The sequence below is a fragment of the Apostichopus japonicus genome, chromosome 5, assembly GCF_037975245.1.
Source record: "Apostichopus japonicus isolate 1M-3 chromosome 5, ASM3797524v1, whole genome shotgun sequence".
Lineage (NCBI taxonomy): Eukaryota > Metazoa > Echinodermata > Holothuroidea > Aspidochirotida > Stichopodidae > Apostichopus > Apostichopus japonicus.
In genome coordinates this window covers 10,739,820-10,760,638 of record NC_092565.1, presented here as the reverse complement: position 1 = coordinate 10,760,638, position 20,819 = coordinate 10,739,820, and the positions used below count along the sequence as shown (strand labels likewise).

Genomic DNA, 20,819 nt, shown 5'->3' with positions numbered 1-20,819 from the left:
TCATTTTCAATGTGTTACACGTTTTTATATTCATCTTAGAAGCATCAGTTGTACAGAAAACACCTTATCAAGTGCATAAACAAGAATGAACAAAAGCTTGTCTAACATGAGCAAGCCCATAAACTGATTAGAAACTTATTTTTTAATGAAGATAAATCAGATCATAATCCTTGCATATTATAAATGCTTAAAGTAAATATTATACCTTTGTCTCAAACTGATGAACACATGCATGGAAACCAATAACAAGTTTATATTGGTGTTACTGTGATAATTATATGTTTGAACATAACTGAACCATTAGCAATCACATAACACTGATTAAAAGGTAATTTGTAGCATGTTAAATTTCTAGCTGGCGAAACAAGCTAATCACTGTTCACAGATAAAACAATTGTTGGAAACGAACACCGACTGGGTTACTTCAGTCAAAAAATGTGCAAACTTAACTCATTGAAAAATTATGTGCCTTGGACAGACGTAAGTGTGATGATCACATCTGGATTGACTCCTCAGTAATGACAGTGGTTTGAAGTCAACAAGTTCACTGGTTTTCCTGACAACAGTCTGCTGAGGTACTGATTCTTTCACAGCAAATCCATGAACCAATGATTTGTAAAACAGTGTGCTCCAAACTATAAGCACAAAATAAACAATATCCTTATAAATCAATATGTGCTTTACCTGACCAAACAATGGCACGTCATCCATGTCATAGCAAAGCATATGGTGACGCTTATATTCAGTCCCACCAAGCTTCACCCAGTTTGTATCAAACACTTCAGTGAGAAGGGTAGCATCTGGCACTTTTGAGACAACAGAGTCAATACAATCCGATAATAAATTTGATACAGTTGTTTCTGCACCAGGTCCCACATAAAAAGTCTCTAATGACTGTTTTGAATTAAAATTGTACATTTGATTAATCTGGTGTCTTTTTGCCACAGTTTTACATATGTTCTTAAAGTTTCGACAATTATCAGCAATTTGACAGAAATAATCATGTTTAGCTTCATACCTCATGCACCAGACATGGATGAGAGGACCCACTTCTCTCAAACAAGTAGGATAATGGACCATGAAGTGATGCTTTGGAATGAGAGAACGAGCTGGAAATACCTCACGGAATTTAGAATGATGCTCTTCAATAAGAATACTCAATTGAGCTATTAACCCATGAGTTACTTTAGGTGAAAAAATTATATCCATACAATCTAGTAACTTCAACAGCAGCTCAAAATAAGGCATGTCCCTTTCCTGTAAACGGTGTCCAATAATAAGTGGCAAATGCCTAATTAAACACCAAGATTGCATAGCCTTTTGACCAATAGAATTGCCATGTGAATGTAATTTAATTGGTGAGGGCTTGTTTGACTTTTCTGTTGATCCGTAGTCATAACTTGTGATTTCTTTATTCAAAAGATCTAGTGTCATTAGAGGTGACTCTCTATCTGATATTAAATATGATAATACTAGTTTAATTTCAAATTGGACCACACCTTCAAGAAGATCATGCATCACATCCAGAGAAAAGTTACGAAGAATATGGAAAGATGCACAACTATTTAAAATTGACCCCCTTTTTACACCTTGAACATGAACAGTTTCAAGTTGTTCTGCCTGTTGAACATGCAAATTGTGGTAATCTTTGTCTCTCATTTGCATGTTTTTTTCGCTGTAAAGTAGTTGTGCATCTTCACGACTGGTCAAACAAAGGCGGCAATAATGTCTTGCTGAAAAGCTCTCCACAAAACCAAATAATGAATTTGCACCAAGATTGTCTGCACTAAACTGAGTAATGATACCTTTTTTGTAATGTCCACTTGGAAGTAGAATACCATGTTCAGCCAGGTAATTTATATCTTTCACTATGTGTTTGAGAATTGGATCAAACCCGTATTTCTTTATGTCTTCCGTATGACAGAGGGCAGCACAGTGAATGTTATTCAAACTAGAATTAAACCTTGGAGGTAGATTTTTTAAAACAAAATAGAATGCACCTATTTTGTGAATAGATGTTTTTGATCCTAAGGGATTCACTGTCTCAAAATCATCATAGAAAAAATGCAACTGAAAAGCATTGCAATCTTGTTGAAAGATAGGGGTTTGCTGGAATTGATTTGCATCACAATAATCCCTGATAACACCGTCACGACTTTTGTGGTCATGAGTAACAAAATGCAAAACATCAGGATGCTTGAGCAGCAGCTCCAGTGTTCTAATAATTGGTATATATATAAACGTATTATTCACAGGTACTTGTTCATGCAATCTTGTGACTTTGTTAATGCGACTCTCCATACGTACTCCCAATGATATTTCATGAGGTTCTACCATTCCCTGTAAGCTAAAGTATTTTCTTCGCTTGAAATCAGAATTTAGTTCTTGGAATGGATGTGATAGACTGTCTATGTGTTTTTTGATATCATGGTAAACATCAGAATCTTTTTCCAATCCATGTTCCTGGAAGGTTTTGTCAACAACAGCTTGCACACTACCTGTGATTTCACCAATAATATTATCCATTGAGTTGGCAATTTGGTTTAGAGTATTTTGAGAGATCTTTGAGGTTGAAGACATTTTACATATTAATCCCGCTGCCTGATTCTGAAGTTCCTGAGGGGAAATGATTTCAGAGGTAGCAAGTTGATCTCCCTCTACATTATCATCATATTCAATAGGTTCAACATCATTATCCCCCAAATTGTTTACCATGCATTCCTGAGGTCCATCTGGTAATGAAAATGGAGCATGCTTAATTAAATGCTTCCTGAATCCACTAAATGAGAAAAACGTCTGACAACAAGCCCCCTGGCCACATTTCAGCAATAGATTCTGCCCATCATAAAATCCATGTTGTAATCTCATGTGCCTTAGTATCCTAGGTACACTACCAAGATGAGCTTTGCATTTAAAACAACTCATTCTTGCAATTTCGATCGAAGTGCCCTCACACGTGGTGTCTGATGAGTATTATTGATATCTATTCCATAGACTGTAGTTTGAAGAAATGTCCAAAAGTTAAGGAGATGCTTACTGTAGTGGAGGCCAAACACATAGTGACTCTTAAATAGTGCATCAAATGCCCCTAAAGCATCATGTGCCGCACAGGGTAAGGCAAGATGGTCTACAACAATGAAGTACTGTGATATGCTGCTTTTGGTTGGTCCAAGTGCCAGGATATACGGCTGCATGGCTGAGGAGTTCTCCAAGAAAGCATCAATACTACATCCACTCTGTAAAGCAGACAACACAACAGCACAGTAATAAATTATAAGAAATGAAACCTACAAAATGCAATCTTTAAGTTCAAGTAATGGTAAAACTGTTCTGCATTTAAGCTCATCAGTACTGGCTGGCTAAAAGAGCTATAAGTTTGCAATAGTACATCCAGACAGTTCTCACAGTTATTATGGTGCAGTGCTCCATAATATCTTTGCACTGCAGAAGAAATGTTCACAGGAATATTTTAAGTACAATGGTCATCAAATCTGGTGCCTCAGAAACAGGAGGAACTACACCACTGACAAAAGTCATAAGATTTTGGTTGCAAGTAATATCAGTCATTGGCCACATAAAATAAATGGCCATTTTAGACTTGGGTTGTGCAAAGGCACATGGATACTTGGGTTAAGTTGTTTGGGGTAATTGTTTGCACACTATAGCTACTATTCGTATCACTGTAAGGCAGTGCAGGCAGGTCAGTTTGCACCTGTAGCAGGTTAATTGATTTCATAATCATATCAAACTTTTACAATTACAGCATGCTATACTTGAGGCCAATACTGCTGATCTTGAAGGAGCTACTAGCAGTGCTATGTTCACCAATATCCTCCCTGCACAATACATTAACACAGAAATTATCAAACCTTTTCAAACTGAATGAGAAAGTCCACTGCTTTAATCACTGGCAATTTTGACACTCCAGTACGTCCATGGTTGGCAGGTGGTAACAGACAGAGCACCAGCAGTATGGTAGCGGTCTCTTTGTCCCAGCCTAAGAAATTAAAATGAAAAGGTAATTAATTAAAGAGACATGGCACTTAGTGTTCAGTTAAATGATCTTTTTGTTGTTTGGAATTTATCAACCACAAGCTGCAAAAGTAAGAATATACATGTTTTAGGAAGATTAAGACTTTTTATGCATAACCTAATAACCTGAGGTAGTAACTCAAGTATTGATAATTTGCTTTCTAAAAATACTGTTACTAAGCCATTGGAAAGCTGTAAATATTTTAGCTGTTGGATAGTTTTTCATGCAGCTCCCTGTGGCATGCTTATTCCATAATTTGGCTGTTTCTTATACCCCCTCCCCCCCCCCATTTGTATTCTACTTGAGAACTGAGCTGATGTTGCTCTCTTAAGCTTAGAATTATCTTAATTTTAATGGGGGAATATTATTTGTGAGCTTTAATATTTATAGATGATCATGGAGATTTCCTCATGCATTTAAAACCAGTCACATGATTTCAATTGGACAGACTATGGGCTTTCACTCCACTTGACAGATTTCAAGTGGCCTTCAGCACATCAGCGGGTACTGCACCAGTATCAATTAATAAACAATGGCATCTGATCACCATCCTCTGAGTAATGAGTGTAATGCAACAAAGTCAATTCCACCAGCTCTGCATGTGTCAACTGGTGATGTAGGGGATGGAGAGGGGATGAAGTGAAGCATCTTTGTTTACTTACTTCCCAACTCCAAATCCTCACATGGTCCACGGTCCACTGTTGCCAGCAGCTCAGCAGTGGTGCCTTTATCGGTGCTTTTTCTTGCAAGAGCAATAACTTTCTGCTTAAGGAGAGGCCACTGTTCCAGTAGCTTTGGGTATTCCTCTGGAAACAATAATCTGAAGTCTTGTTCAATCTGCAAGCAAGAAAATTACAGGATTTACTTTACATACCAAAAACGGATCACAATGAAGTTTCTTTAGCATTTTATTGTTACACAGGAGGAAGAATGCATTGGTTATGGCTGGCAAAACTGACAGCTTGTGTTTTTTGTCTACACAAAAAGCTGGAAATAAATCTTTCATGGAGTTCCAAAAATTGCTGAACATCATTTTTTTATTGCCATGAGGTTGTCCATTATTTTTTGTTATTTTGAGTCTTACTAGCTGATATTGTTGTAGAGCTCTGAATGCAGCTCAAGAATAGGTTGCTCATGAACTGTGGAGATCACTCATCAGTGACCATGCAGGCATAGATGGAAACTATCTACCATTCTTCACCCCATGACAGACATATCCCCCCCGCACACTTGTAAATGCATGCAATCCACAGTCTAATTGCATACATGACACCAGTCAGAATACTTTGTGTCGTACTCACAAGGCCTGGAGTAATCTTGAATTGTGGAAATTCCTCTATTATATGCCCTGCTGAATTCATAGCATTGACCATGTTTCTCCTCACTAATAGAGTATTTTTCATCTTCTCAAAGACCAAATTAGAATCCGTGGATACAGCAGGGGTATGTTTCATCCAGTTTACATCTGCTGTAGTGTTATCTTCAGATTGCAGGTTATCAGACACAGCAGGTAATGCCCTTTTAAGCATGGGGCCTCCATCATGTTTGCAGGCAGGGTCCTTTGGAGTTATGGTTGATTGTTCAGAACGACGTTCTCCTCTATTGACGTTTTTTATCCTTGCTGCAAGGAATCCTGTATTGGTTCTATCATCATAAAAAGCTTCCTGAAAATAAAAGTGAAATGTACCTAGTTAACTAGCAGTGGTTCATTTTATGTACCACTATCCAGTTCTTAATGTCATTTCCCAAGTTAAGCTGTAGGTTGAAAATTGCTAGCAGTTTTCAGAAATAGCTTCCAAGACATCTTTACCATCAAAAACACTCTCAGAAATTATGAGTATGTGGCAGTAATTTTAGTTTGAACTAGCAAAACTACAGCCCTTTATACAAGAGACCTTTAACCACAACTTCCTCTACTTCTACTAAAGTCATGGGGGTCTAGAGGAAGAATTGCAGAGGGGGGGGGGATGAAATGTTTTCCATGGCAATGTCCAGTTCCAAATCATGCATGTCCCAACATTTTAAGTGAGAAAAAAGTTCTCCTCTTGCCCTGGAAGGATCATGATACCTATAATGTAATATTTGACTGGCCCTGCATTAGACAAACCATTTCTCCTCCTATACATGTATGCTATTTCCCTGCAATTAATGTTAAACTATGAAACTGCAGAACAACTGCTTTGAAGTATGGTTCCAAAATTTACAATAATGTCCCTATGACAGCAAGTGCTAAAGCCACAAAACCCTTGGTGGGGGTCTTGGGTCCTCAGTCCTGCAGTTTATTTAAATTCATTACTTACATGACCTGTTGGTGTGTATGGGTCTTTAAGGTTTTCAAACAGGTTGACAATACCAACTGCATATTTTCTTTTTGTGACCGTTGGTGGTGTCCGTCTGTGATGGTAGATGTAGGGATAAAAAATATATAAGTGTATTACATGTTTGCCTTATTAAATGAGTGATTATTTAAAGGCCCTTTTCTCTCACCACAAATCTGCCATAAACCTGCAATAATGGCCAGTTCAAATGTTATGTATGTCTTAAAAACAACAATGGACCAATGCAGAATTTAATAACCTGGGCCTTGAAATTCTCTTGCACAGAAGAGAAAAAGTTCTTTAAAGGAGCTCAGCTATCTGCTGTATTGGTCACAGCTCCCAAATATAACATGCTATGAACTAGGAAAGTTTCTAACAGCATGTATTGAACTGCCGGGGTTAGCCCCACTAAGTATTTGTGTACACAATTTCAATAACCTGTGTCTTTCAGCATATATGGTATTGTCTGTGGAGAATATTTAGAATGAAAAGCAATACCTGGTGTTCAATGGTTGATACATGTCACATCACTGTCCTTGAAAGGAAACACATTTTTTCTATTATTGTGCTTACTTTGAGGCCAATGCAGCACATCTTTAAGGCCAAGTTTACAATGGATCCCCAGCTCAGGATCAGATCTGACAAAGCAACAGACTCCCCCTCCCCTTGAAATGTGGGGTATTAATATTGGATCTTTTGACTTACTAAGATCCCTCACGAGATCAAGAAACAGGAATTTATTAACTATCCTGTCGACAAAACAGCTACTGTATGTCCTTGAATCTTCGGCTAATAATTTGTTGAATGGTCACCACTCAACCTTGTTTACATTAAAAAAAAAAAAAAAAGAGGGAACTGATCTCAAGCGTGGTACTGATCTGCAGTTAATCCTGGTCGCTCTCAAGCTCTAAATTAGGAGCTCTGATCTGGATCTGATATGCATAATTTACACTGGTAAATACATCAGGATCTGATATCCTGAAGGGTCTGATCTCTGATTTGCTTGTCTCAATTACACCACACTAGCTTTCAAAGATCTCCTATAACTGTTAGGGTGTAATTTATCTGAAAATATGACATATGAACCAATTTTAGCAAAAAGTAACTCTGTTGTAAGATAAATAGGTGAAAATTTTGAGAGAGAAAGGTCAAGTCATTATGATAACTTATTAAGTCAAAATTGATAGAAATTAGTCAGTAGTTTGGGATGAAAAGGCAACAGTTTGATACCAAAGTCCAAAAGTTTGAGATAGTAAGATTGTGTACTGAAAAGTCAAAATTCCCAGACAAGAAGCCACAATTTTGACTGAGTAAAATTACAGTTTTGACAAGAACACTCATACTGTGAGGTGAAAAGGTCAAAATTTTGAGACAAAAGTCAAAAGTTGAGAATTTGTTTTCCCTAGGTCCTCAATTTAGCCACTGCATTGCTAAAACGATTGGTTCAAAATTATGCAAAGTTCTGTTTGGGCGTGTCAGGATCCAAGATTTTAAGGATCCAAGATTTGTTTTCTTGTCAGCACACAAAAATGGGTAAAAATTTTGCCATCAATTTTGACCGGGATTCAATTCTGTAACGGGCACATACCAATTAGCCTGGTTGAAAATTGACACAAGTGTGGCAGCCAGAGATTGCTACTGCCACACTCCAATTTTCCAGCTATCTTCATGGGTTGACCATCTAAATGTTTCATCAATGGAGCACTTACATACTTACAACAAGTGTCAATTAATCCATGTTCATAGACACGTTAAAGTTTTAAACATTTCATTGCAGCAATCATGATTTTCTATGTTTACAACTACAAAAAAAAAAACTTACCCATGTACTTCCATCATGTTAGCAACTACAATGTTTACCAACAATCTCCTGGACTTTTCGCTCAGACACTTTTGGGCTCTGTATTCAGCTAAAACAGTGGCCCCACTTGCACTTTTTTGAAGAACTGCCCTTATGAGCTTTAATAAAGTGTAGAAAAAAATACAAGGATTCTTGAAAGTTGTAATGAACTTTAGAGATTCATAATCAGAGCTTTTGTAACATAAATTAGTAAAAGACCTTCATTCTTTTTATTTTAATATTAGTAATATTGTTTTTTAAAGTCCTTTGAAATCCTAATTGGATAACCAAAGACCATTCCAAATCCAGAGTTAACTTCTGCAGGAGATCTCCCGAGCATCTAAACGTCAGTCCCACTCATTTTCCCACCAAATCCATTCATAGGTTACATTGGTGACACCCTCCCCCCCCCCCACCTCAACCCATAATGTTTAAGGCTACATCAGTTTCTTAGGTTATAGTCTGTTCAGAATCTTGCAAGTTAATAGCAAATTTGAAACATCTCAAAAGTAATATTTCTGTTCAGTCAAGATGTCAAACCCCAAATCCATCACCAATGTATAACTGCTTCTTGAGTTATTTCATGCTATATCCAAAGTCTTTGGGAGCAATGTGGATTCAAGCATTATCAATAATTACAATACATTTTCACAAAGATTGTTACATGTTAAGGAGGATGCCAAAACTTGCTAATTGGAGCAAATGTTTTGCCAGGTTGCAGGTTTCCATTGAATGGTAAGCCCTCAACATTAAAAGAAATGTTTAAATGTGATTACCTCAGCTGCCTCATCTGTTGTTGCTTCTGTTTCCCTAAATCTTTTCATTGGAGGTGCAGAACTGGTGGAGGGAAGATTAACATGATCTTGAGTATCATCTTCTTCAGAAATTACATCAGTATCTGAATTGCTGTCTATTTTAACCCTTGCAGCTGCTGGAGATACTAAACGAAAGAAAATCTGATGTTTAGCACATAGCTAGAGATAGGTGCACACATTTCTTGTAATGAATAGGAATGTGCATTTTCGAACAACCCATGAACTGATAATCGGTCAAATTTTTCAATTGGTTAATCAGTAATCAATCCTACAACCACACAAAAAATGGCAAGTAATGTAACACATTGATTTCAAAACTTCACAGAACTAGTCATAAGAACCAGACATTAAAACTGCTGCAGCGCTGCTACCCCTTAGTTGCAATTAAGCCTTATCTGTTTTGCTGTACTTGCATATATACCCTCACTACATAGACATTTCTTGAAATCTTCTATGTTTTACGTGTGGGAATCGCCTAAATTATGGAAAAAACAATACAACGCTAATGAACTGTAGTCAAAATTCAACGTTTAACCCTTGTTATCTTGACCATATGATCGTGACTGCCACTGTATAAACTATGCTTACACACTACTCACAATGTGGTATGAAAACTGAACAAAATTCCCAATTTGAAATGCTGGGGATCAAAGAGCCAGTCTGAGGTTTTATCCACCAAACGAGGCGAAAACAACAACAAATGTCATTTTTGAGGGACCTCTGGGATCTTCTCTGTGACAAAAGGTATAGGCTTATTCCTTCTTAAGGAAATGTTGTCAGAGATCCCACCACAATAACCTACATTTTCCCATCGGGAACACATCTGGTTATTCATGTCAGCAGAGTATTTTGCGTTGTCTGTAGCTTCCTTGTTTGCCACTTACCCCACTTTTCACCTCTCTTTAACACCATGATGGCTGTGTTTGGCTCCATTTCAAGGAGAGGTACAAGAGAATCTTCATCAATCTCTGCTCCATCCTCTTTATCCACAAGTATCACATCTTCAGCAATTTTGAATTTCTTCTTTGCTGTATCATATATGAAAGAAAATAGAATAAACCAGCAAGTGCCATACTTTGATTTAGTCATGCAAATATTAATTAGGTCTATCTTGTTAGGAATTAGCCCTGAAATAGGTCTGTACGCATTTAAATTTAACAGCCCTTGACCATGTATCATTAAATTTACTCCCTTAAGCTGGCCTGCACAGAGCGGGTCATGTCTAACTCATGCTCAAAGTCATTTTTCTCAGCAAATTGCATGTTTGCAAGATAGAATACAAACAGAAACATAGTGACAAAGAGTTGGGGCTTCATTTGTCTGAATTTGTAATTCAAATGGTGACCAACTGCCGATTTATTATGAATTTGCCCTAACGAGGCAATTAGCCAACATTTATCGGTAATAAAACTACCATGTTCTATGTAGACTGCAATATGTTCACCCTGCGTATGCCTTGCACAAAAAGTCTACATTAAAATCACATAGACCTGCAGTACGTGTTTTCCTTTGGAAATCAAGATTGACAATATAAATATGCAATGAAGTGGCAGTGCTTCAAAATGATCTACTTTTTTGCCTTTCTAAGCATGTACGCTAGACATACGCTTCCTTTCGCAGTCCAAAGTTGGCCAAAACCAACATAACAAACAAGCTTTTCATAGATTCTTTTAATCTAAGATATGCAGTCTGTCATCAATTGGCAATATTGGAAACCATTTAAAGCCTATCACATATTTGGTCTTTGTGTAGGCTTAATCTGCATAAAATGTTCTTGTGGATTGAGGGATGCAAACTACTAGGCATGAAATTTGATGCCCTATGGCTTTCCAGTGTAACAATTTCATTTAAGCCTACTAGTACTTGGCCTAAAGATAAAAAGTCTATTTGTGAACACAGAGATGATTAGACATGCTCATCAGCAAGAGATTCAATGCAACTTATTTATTATGTCTTTCGACAGCAGCTTAACGCAGCACGAAACGATTGAGAACCCACCTTAAAATTATGTTGCCTGCGTTATAATCAGTGTGATGATGAGTGTGAGGCGACTTTAAGGGCCTTGGTCTAGTCTTAGCCTAGTTTTGTTGGTGGCCAATAGAACTGTAGGCCTAATTAAGCTAAGTTAAACTAGCTGGGGCGTACTCTATACATATAGGCTAGGTCAAGTCGTCAACGACCATTTGAACTGGGCTAGGCTACATCATACATGCATTATATTCAAGACTAGGCCTATATGGGGAGTATGGAGTAGGTCTATGGTATCACTATCACTCTCCATTTCACAATAGTAAAATGGAAAGAATTACTCTAATTTAAAAGTGATCCATATAATAGTGATACACAGCCCTGTTCAAGGCCAAGTAGTAATTAAACTGCCAGCTCTATAGCTCTACGCAATGACATATAACATTATACATGATCTAATACTCGGCCTAGGCTTTGGGCCTCTAGAGGCTACAGGGCTTTCGGCAACAATTAGCCTAGGCCTAAGTTACGCAATAGGCGTATGTCTGTTAGGCATCTGCCTATAATGAAGTAATGAAAGGCAACCTTCCCTTGCCTCCGTAGATTGCCTATCCTTTCACGAGAAAGTTTAAACCTATAGGCTATACACAGATTATCTCCAAAAGAATGCATACCGGTTTCAATCAAATCTCTGAATTCCTTGAACACCACAACCTTCCTTGCTTCATTTCGAAATAAACGAACAATTAGCATTTTTCCCCCTTCGTTTGCACCTCGTCTGCTTTACGCTACTTTGGCAGTATCAGCTTTGCCGACGATATCGATATGATAATTACTGCAACTACTATGGACCAATTAGGAGTCCCGGTTTCTATGACATAATGTATTTACGCGGTAAGGAGAGTAACTTGGAAAGGGATTGGCTGAAACTTCTACCTAAACGAGGTTAAAGGTCAGATTGCATTCTCTTTGGTGTCAAATCAACACTGAATTCAACACCGACAAGTTAAATCCAAAATTTTAACACCGGAGTTTTTGCAGTGTGGATGATGGCTTCTAGGATTACATGTGGGCAGAATTTCAAGTCTAATATGCTTAATCTCTTGAACGCTCCTTTAAATGCTTAATTCATAATGACGTCACTAGCATATCTTATTTGCTAATGTATTTCCCATTGTTTCTTAAATTGTAGTAAATCATCCAGTAAATGTGCTTTTACCCTCATATGGATAACAGATTACCCATGGCTGACATTTAACACTATTTTGTCCCTGACAAATTTGCAACACGTTATAAATATATCATTAGCGACCATAAAGGTCTTTCGTTTATCCAATTGAGTTTTGTGTTGCACCTGAGGAACTGATTTAAGAGTCTCTGCATATTTAAACTGCAAGATCCAGTCACTTTAACTGAAAGACCCCAACGTTTTAAAGGGTCATTCAACAACAAAATAATTGTGGTATAGAAATACAATCTGGAACGATCTTGCGATTATACCGAAATTCTCTCACTTTTTTGTTTGTATTGCCACAGTGTTTGAATGACTACCATTTAGTCATACGTAAGAAATTCTACCCCTCCAATGCGTTTGGCCAAATTTCGTGAAACCTAGTGGATACAAAATTAACGTTTGAATGGTGGTTTACCAAAGTCATTCAGGAGAAATATGTTTGTCGTCACGTGAGGGCCCAAAATATGAGGGTCTCCTGTAAAGTTTTCAGTTATGATGAAATGGGGGCCACAGATCATATACATAGATCATGAAACTTGTTTTTTATTTTTACTTTCTAGAGTTCATGACTAGTATGCGGGGGTTTTGTTTTATAATTTGTTATTGCATCAAGTTAACACAACCAACAAAACATAACATCACAAATAAACAAAATGTACATACAACCTTGAATGCACTGGTAATGATGCATATAGAAACGCCTAGACAGAAGGCGGATAATGTCGCTATACAGAAACCTTAACATTTAAGAATATCCCTACGTATGGTTCCACTTTTGTATATAGTATCGTACTTCAGAGCAATAAACTTCTCTGCTTCACGACATGATTTTAAAATACTCACAATTGCGTTGTAGCTGGATTTACTATCTATCCATTTACATATATATATATATATATATATATGTATATATATATATATATATATATATATATATATATATATATATATATATATATATATATATATATATATATATATATATATATATATATATATATATATATATATATATATATATATATATATATATATATATATATATATATATATATATATATATATATATATATATATATATATATATATATATATATATATATATATATATATATATATATATATATATATATATATAGTATTCTGCACGGAGAATCACTGCAGGATCAGTGATATTCTGAAACGCCAGGATCCAAAAGCCCCTCAAAGTAATAATATCCCTTATAGTAAGATAACATGCATTCTCAAGAAGCTTAGCCTGGACCTGCCTCTCAAGAAGGAACTATTTCAATACAATCCCAACGAATTTGTTGAATATCTTCAGCCTCATCCAGCCATACAAATGGTTCAAAGATCCGAGTTCACAATGCCCATTGGAGCGAGTAATTTATTAACGGCAAGATATCTAGAAAGGATCTTAAATCTGAAAATACCAGAGTCTGGTGGACAGTGATTGTGTAAAAAAAAAAAACTTAAGTTTACCTCGGTCTAGTTGTATGTATAAATTGTATGTATGTAGTTTAGATCCTCCTGCAAGCAGGAACTCGCGAAGAAGCCATCCCATCAAAGAACTCATCAAAGCTCGAACGCCCACTTCACTTCAGAAGATGGAGATTTAAAGAGGTTCTGGATACAGATGTCGTGAATCATTTTTACACAGCCTCTTGGATGTCTCAAGCTTAACAAGAGTCTCCATCTTGAAGACTTTTACCACTAACATCCCTGTCCACCATTCTTATACTTTTTTCCCTTACTTATGGCATGACATCTATACAAGTGAGACTATAAAGTTGGCAAGCAAGTTTTACTTGTCCTTGAAATTGACAAAAATAAACGATAGAAAAAATTGCCATTCTCTGATAATATATCTTTCAAATATACTTGAGACCTTTCTCATACCAATCATTCCAAAAGACTACACGGTTGTTGAATCTAATGGCAGAATTGATTCAACAAAATTTGCTGTTAAGGATACATGCTCGGAGAATCTAGAACAACATTAAGCCAAGGTGTAACTATACTTCATTAATAAAGTTAATATCGATATCTTTAAGGCTTATACTAATATTGTAATGCCAGATTAGGTTCCCACCAAAAGGTCCAAGATGCTATACTCATAAAAAAAACACTTCCAATGACCGTTGTTGTTGTCGTCTGACAAACGTTTCACCCAAGCCACCTCGAGAACCTTACATAATATTGAAGGAATATGCACCATTCTTCACCCACCACATGCAAAATCGCCAATGATTGTATATATGTATGTAGTTTAGATTCTCATTCAAGCAGGAACTGGCGAAGAAGCCTCATTAATATGGCTTATCAAAGCCGCAAGCTGACCGAAGTCAGTCTCTTAGATTCATATTTAACGTCCATGATTATGAATTGTCAACAACTCTGTAACTGGACGACATACATATATCTTGGAGTGACTCGAGCTTGTATTGTATTCCGACTTGTCTGCTTGGTCTGACCAAATGAATGTATACACCACACTATCAAGTTGCCGTAAGAAATCATCTGGAGGCTTTTGGCAAAACTGAAAAGAGGAACATTAAATGAGAGAGGCCTGTCTGGAGTTTGAACAATTGTGATTTTTCAACAGGGATCATATCTGGCATTGACCAGGCTCTAAGAAGACTTTTAAGTTTCTCTCTAATTTAAGGGGATAAAGCTGAGATCAACCATGTGTTTCAAATTCGGGGTATAGGGCAGAGCGAGATGCAAAAGTCAGTCCAGTGTTTGCAATAATATCGGGAATGTTCTTGAGCAAAAGACCATGCATGTACATGCAGCTCGGATTTTTCTAAGTCGATTTGTCATCCCAGATTTCAGTTGGAATATTTTGAGGGTATGTGTGCGTGTGTGTGTTTGTGAGGGTGCGTATGTATAGACATCACACATTATTGCAATATTTACAAGACATACCGAAATTGATGAATGGTTATGTGGAATGCATTCATTGCAAGGATGTGGTCTATACCACGTATATCGTGGTTAAATAGTTTGATACTAAGGGCCAAATAACTGTAATCGTAAAACACGACCAACCTGTTTGAGTTGAATGACATTAGGTGAAATACGTCAAGGAGACATTACCTAAATCAGCGTACCGATATAGAACTTAAAACAACTTACGGTGTACATTTATGGATCATACCAGTCACGATGGAGCGAGAGGAATGGCCACAATGGTCACTCATCCCACCCCTCCCCTCCCAGCTTTGTAGAAAACCACTAAAGTGCCCATTTTCAAATGTTATGAGTGCCCCTTTTTGTTAATAAAAAGTGGAAAAGTTGTTATGGCGTTTTGTAGAACGTGACATTAAAATTAATACCGGAATTTCTTGGCACAGAATGCACAGGTTTACCTTGTCGAGACTTTGATGTGATTTTTGGTTTCCCTCTGCAATCAAAGTCACATCTCCCACTACCCTTCGAAGTTTTGGACCCCATCCCACCCCCACCTCCTCACGATTCCAGATCGAACCCGATATATGTGCTCAACTCAGTACATTAACGATTTGAAAACGTCAAATCATTTACTGACCATCATTTAACCTCCATTTCCCCCTACCGGCATTTCATCTACCGCCTCTAGATGAATCGTTCATATTTTGGCGCCAATCGGGCTTGCAGGGAGAAGAGGCGTAACGAGACTTCTTCTTCTTCTTCTTTTTACTAGGGGCACACTCCTTTTCTAGAGGGGCAGGTATAAAACCTATTAACAAAACAAGAACATATTTCTGACAATGTCTTGTGGGGGAGACAGAAATTTGGGGACATAGCCTCTCCCTCCTAACCCCGTTGTCTACGCCACTGTTGGGGAGTTTAAGGGAGTCGTTAATGTTAATACGAAACCAAACGGACTGCTTCACCATTTACAATGTAATATTAACTTGATGAAGCCTGTATAGCTAAACCGTGAGCAAGCGGCATTTGACATTCAACCAAACGTCAGAGGTAAGAATAGTTGCCTTCGAGTATATCTTGTCTTGATTCATCACATTCAAACTACAAAAAACATGTTATTGCAAACCATTAATAGTATGTATTCTCTTACTCACTGCTGCTCTTTGCATTTCTCTATAATTTCGTATATCTCAACGTCTCTATGAATGTGTTGGGCGATGGGAACATTCAGGAGAGTATTTCTGAAACCGTTTTGAATTTGATTTTTTGGACTAAAATTGAGCTTGAAATTTCATGATCATGAATGATTCCCCTCGGTGTTGCGATTTCGTATATACGAGTTTGTACAGTCCAAAACAAACAGTAATATATCGCCTATTGTAAAGAACTAATTACTGATTTACGAAAAATAACAGTATGAATTAATTATAAATCTGATGTAAATGTGAATTCGCATAGTCAATCAATCGTTACAAATGCCATGGGTTCATTGCACCGACAGTTTGTTTGGTTATGTTTCCGATGCCCTTTCTTGTTAACCTTAAATTTTCATAAATTCTCTATAAAGTTTCTATACATAAGGGCTCACTCAACTAATACGCCCACGTATACAAATAACGCTATAACAATACCCCCATCAGGACTTTAAAATACGTGTATACCGTCAGCGGTTAACCGTCTTTTAAAAAGTACAATGTCAAGTGACGAATATAATTCAGGGAATTTACAACTTGACAGCAAATAGTACACAGATACCTTCAATCACCTCTTCTTAATTGTTTAATTATGCTTTCTTGATATTTATTTCATTTCATTTCATTTCTGGGAAACGCGGGGGAAGGGCAGTATTTGTCAAATATAATAAGCCTGTGACGTTTTAGTAACACCTTCTGCAGCGTCCGGCCTGCAATTTCCGACAGAATTGACAGGCCGTGGGTGGGTGGGGGGAGGGGGTGGGGTTACAGTGACTGTGGGTATGCGCGCCCCTCTCATTTTCGAGAGAACAAAGAAGAAGCTTGAAGGGACCTCTTTTCATTTTTATGATAAGAGGAAGGAAGACATTAATGATGATGACAATTTTGACTCGTTTGGGGGTAAACTTTACAGGTGCCCAATTTAAGTAATCACAAAAGGAAGTTAGGTTGCGAATTGCACAAGGGTTTTTCTCTTTTCCCCGAAAATTTATAATTAAGCGTGTGGTCTGTCCCCTCAAATCAAAACAATATCACACGTCCCATCGCTCCTAGAAGTTCCCCCCTACCCCAACAATTTTACAATCAGTATGGAGTATGTTTTTTTTTGGGGGGGGGGGGAGAGTGGCGTATAAAACTGACATCACCAGAGTGACATAAATCCTGATTCCTACTTTCACCGCGAAGGTATTTCAGGGGGCAGCGAATCCTTAGGCACGGACCCACTATATTATGAAAACAATTCAAAAACGCCCCTTTACATATAAATTGCGAATGTCCCCTATATTCAATTTCCTCTATGTTTCTATGACAACAAAATACTTGTAATTAAGAAGTGCCCTGTCGTTAAATAGTTGAGACATTTTTAAAGTGCCCCTTTGTTAAAAACAAAACAAAAATCAAATATACTACATAGTTTAGGGAATTGGCCTTTCATTTAGTCAATGTGTGATTTGTAATAAATAAATAAATTTAAATCAACCTTAAACACATGTTTTGCGATGATGTGATAGACAATATTACAAAAATTCCTAGTGTCCTGAAATGTAAAGGATGGTAAAACTTAAACACTTGCAGTCGGCAATTCTCTAACACAGTGTTTAAACTTCTAAAGTTCTCGAAAAGGGGGGGGGGGTCCACCCTTCCCCTTAGACGCACCTCCTGGACGATATCACATCTAAGCCACACGTTGCAACATTGGTTTTGCTCCAAATATATACTTAAAATGGATAAGTCCATGAATGTGTGAAAATGTATTACTATCTGAATAGGTAAAAAGAACTGCTGTTATCATGAAAACGACATCTCAGAATTGTATGATATTTCACCAGCACGTCGCGTAGAGTATATATGTCCTATCTTCCATCAATCACAAATAAGGTTCCATATATATATATATATATATATATCTATCATTTATCTATACATTACTCGTAATAATCACCACCCATTCGAGTTGAAGCAACTTGTTGCCCAGACACTTTTCCCCATCAGTAATAAACCCGTGAAGAAAATCAGTGTTTTTTGTACACAAAGTTTTCCTTCTAAATTTAAAATACACATGAACCTGTTAGCTAAGGCAATGAACCCTGTTGAAATCAAGTCAGTTATTATGTTGACTCTAAGAAAATGGCCTCATTGCACCCACATCATAAATAACAACGTCATCATTATTCTGTGAAAGTTTGACTATGCATTGTAAAGGCATAAAGAGTTATTTGAGACCTCAAATATGCTCTTTTCCTATCTACGTGACTGTTGTATCTTTGATGTGCATGTCCAAGGACCTTAAACCAAATCAGGAATTTGTTAAACCTCAAGACTGGGCAGTGAGACAGAGTTCACCGGGTTTGGGGATATGCTATGTTCCGGAATATCCCCCCCCCCCCTCCTCACCTCCCCCTCTTAACCTTTTAACCGGTGCTTAGGCTAATACAGGTTACATGTAAAGGATCTTAATCATCTGAGAATGGTTATAAAAATTGCAGTCGCTCATTATAATAAACATGGTGGAAAGATCGATAATTATACTAGGACAAGAGATATCGCAGGCCATACAAGACCAAAGCGAAGGTTTACCCTGTCAGTTAAATAGGTGACATTGCTTCAGTGACAGTTATCTCATGTTAGAGACAAGATATTGAGATGGTTCTTTCAATTAACAGTGAGGAATATTGTCTCCGAAATATATGTGTTACATCGTTTGCCAACTGAATATTCCCTAAATAGTAAAACATGGATGATCTAAATGTTCGAAAGTTTTTTTTTTGTCTTCTTCTTTTCTTTCTTGACAGGAAACTGCTGCCTACCTATAGATTCATCCAGCAATGGTGATCAAATCTGTCACATCCAGGTAACTGCTGCCTACCTATAGATTCATCCGGCAATGGTGATCAAATCTGTCACATCCAGGTAACTGCTGCCTACCTATAGATTCATCCGGCAATGGTGATCAAATCTGTCACATCCAGGTAACTGCTGCCTACCTATAGATTCATCCGGCAATGGTGATCAAATCTGTCACATCCAGGTAACTGCTGCCTACCTATAGATTCATCCGGCAATGGTGATCAAATCTGTCACATCCAGGTAACTGCTGCCTACCTATAGATTCATCCGGCAATGGTGATCGAATCGGTCACATCCAGGTAACTGATGCCTACCTATAGATTCATCCGGCAATGGTGATCGAATCTGTCACATCCAGGTAACTGCTGCCTACCGATAGATTCATCCAGCAATGGTGATCAAATCTGTCACATCCAGGTAACTGCTGCCTACCTATAGATTCATCCGGCAATGGTGATCAAATCTGTCACATCCAGGTAACTGCTGCCTACCTATAGATTCATCCGGCAATGGTGATCAAATCTGTCACATCCAGGTAACTGCTGCCTACCTATAGATTCATCCGGCAATGGTGATCAAATCTGTCACATCCAGGTAACTGCTGCCTACCTATAGATTCATCCGGCAATGGTGATCAAATCTGTCACATCCAGGTAACTGCTGCCTACCTATAGATTCATCCAGCAATGGTGATCAAATCTGTCACATCCAGGTAACTGCTGCCTACCTATAGATTCATCCGGCAATGGTGATCGAATCTGTCACACATTGATCGTCAGTCGACATTATGTGATGCGTACTGCGAGAAAGCTTTAAATCGTGTGGGTATAGTCTTTCCATTGTACCTAATCTTGCCTGCCTAAATACAATAGCCTAAATTCAATTACCGATGGAAGTGGTTGGAGTCCAACATGATGACATATTTCAACTCAATCAGAAAAGTAGATTTTACATAAACGCATGACCATTGGCCTTATAAATTACTGGCAGAAAGAACGTATGCTCTGATTCCTTATAAAGGTATAGGGTTCTATGGACTATTGCCGTTACACTACCCCACCCGAACAAAACGCCTTCTAGTTCTCCTTTTCTTCAAACGCCACTCCACCCCCACCCCCTCTCTCTTTGTTGTCTCTCCATCCTATAGTTAGTATGACATATCTCAGTAAATATCAGTCCGCCCAGCAGAAGTCCCCCGGGCAACTGTTACAACAACAGTTCTACTCTGCCTCTTTTTAAATGTTGAAAAACATCTCAATACAGCTGACTTCTCCATGAAGGAATCCCTCCTATGTTCGAGATAGAGCAGTGTCACCCCGTTATATCGTATCGTAGGCTATGAAGCTGTTGTTATAATATGAATAGTCCTAAACTATACGTGTGACAGCCTCATAGGCTATTTGCGAGTACATTAGCATGAATATATGCGTAAACAAGTAGAATCTCTCTTGGTATGAGTACCACTGTGAGAACACAATTGTGAATTTGCTTCCAACTTCCTATACTACCATTGATAATTCCACGAGTACAACTACAATTCCACAAGGGAAGGGAGGGGAGGAAGTGGGAGGGGAGGAAGGGGGAGGAAGGGGAGGAAGGGGAGGAAGGGGGAGGAAGGGGAGGAAGGGGAGGAAAGGGGGAAGGGGAGGAAGGGGAGG

The 20,819-nt window shown here is 37.8% G+C and overlaps 1 protein-coding gene across 2 annotated transcripts; it reads right to left on the bottom strand.

The window, feature by feature from the left end:
* Positions 1–1,846: 1,846 nt before the first annotated feature.
* On the bottom strand, positions 1,847–12,015 carry LOC139967622 (uncharacterized). Of its 2 annotated transcripts, XM_071971588.1 has the most exons (9): positions 11,649–12,015; positions 9,891–10,034; positions 8,968–9,131; positions 8,174–8,310; positions 6,334–6,427; positions 5,335–5,697; positions 4,696–4,870; positions 3,870–3,997; positions 1,847–3,236 (listed from the first exon to the last, which is right to left on the bottom strand). In XM_071971588.1, the coding sequence occupies exons 1-9, from the start codon at positions 11,725–11,727 to the stop codon at positions 2,922–2,924; spliced, it is 1,599 nt and encodes a 532-aa protein (XP_071827689.1). In that variant the 5' UTR covers positions 11,728–12,015; the 3' UTR covers positions 1,847–2,921. The 2 variants fall into 2 exon arrangements, with proteins under 2 accessions (XP_071827689.1, XP_071827688.1); XM_071971587.1 differs by having other exon boundaries at positions 9,891–12,015.
* Positions 12,016–20,819: the final 8,804 nt, after the last annotated feature.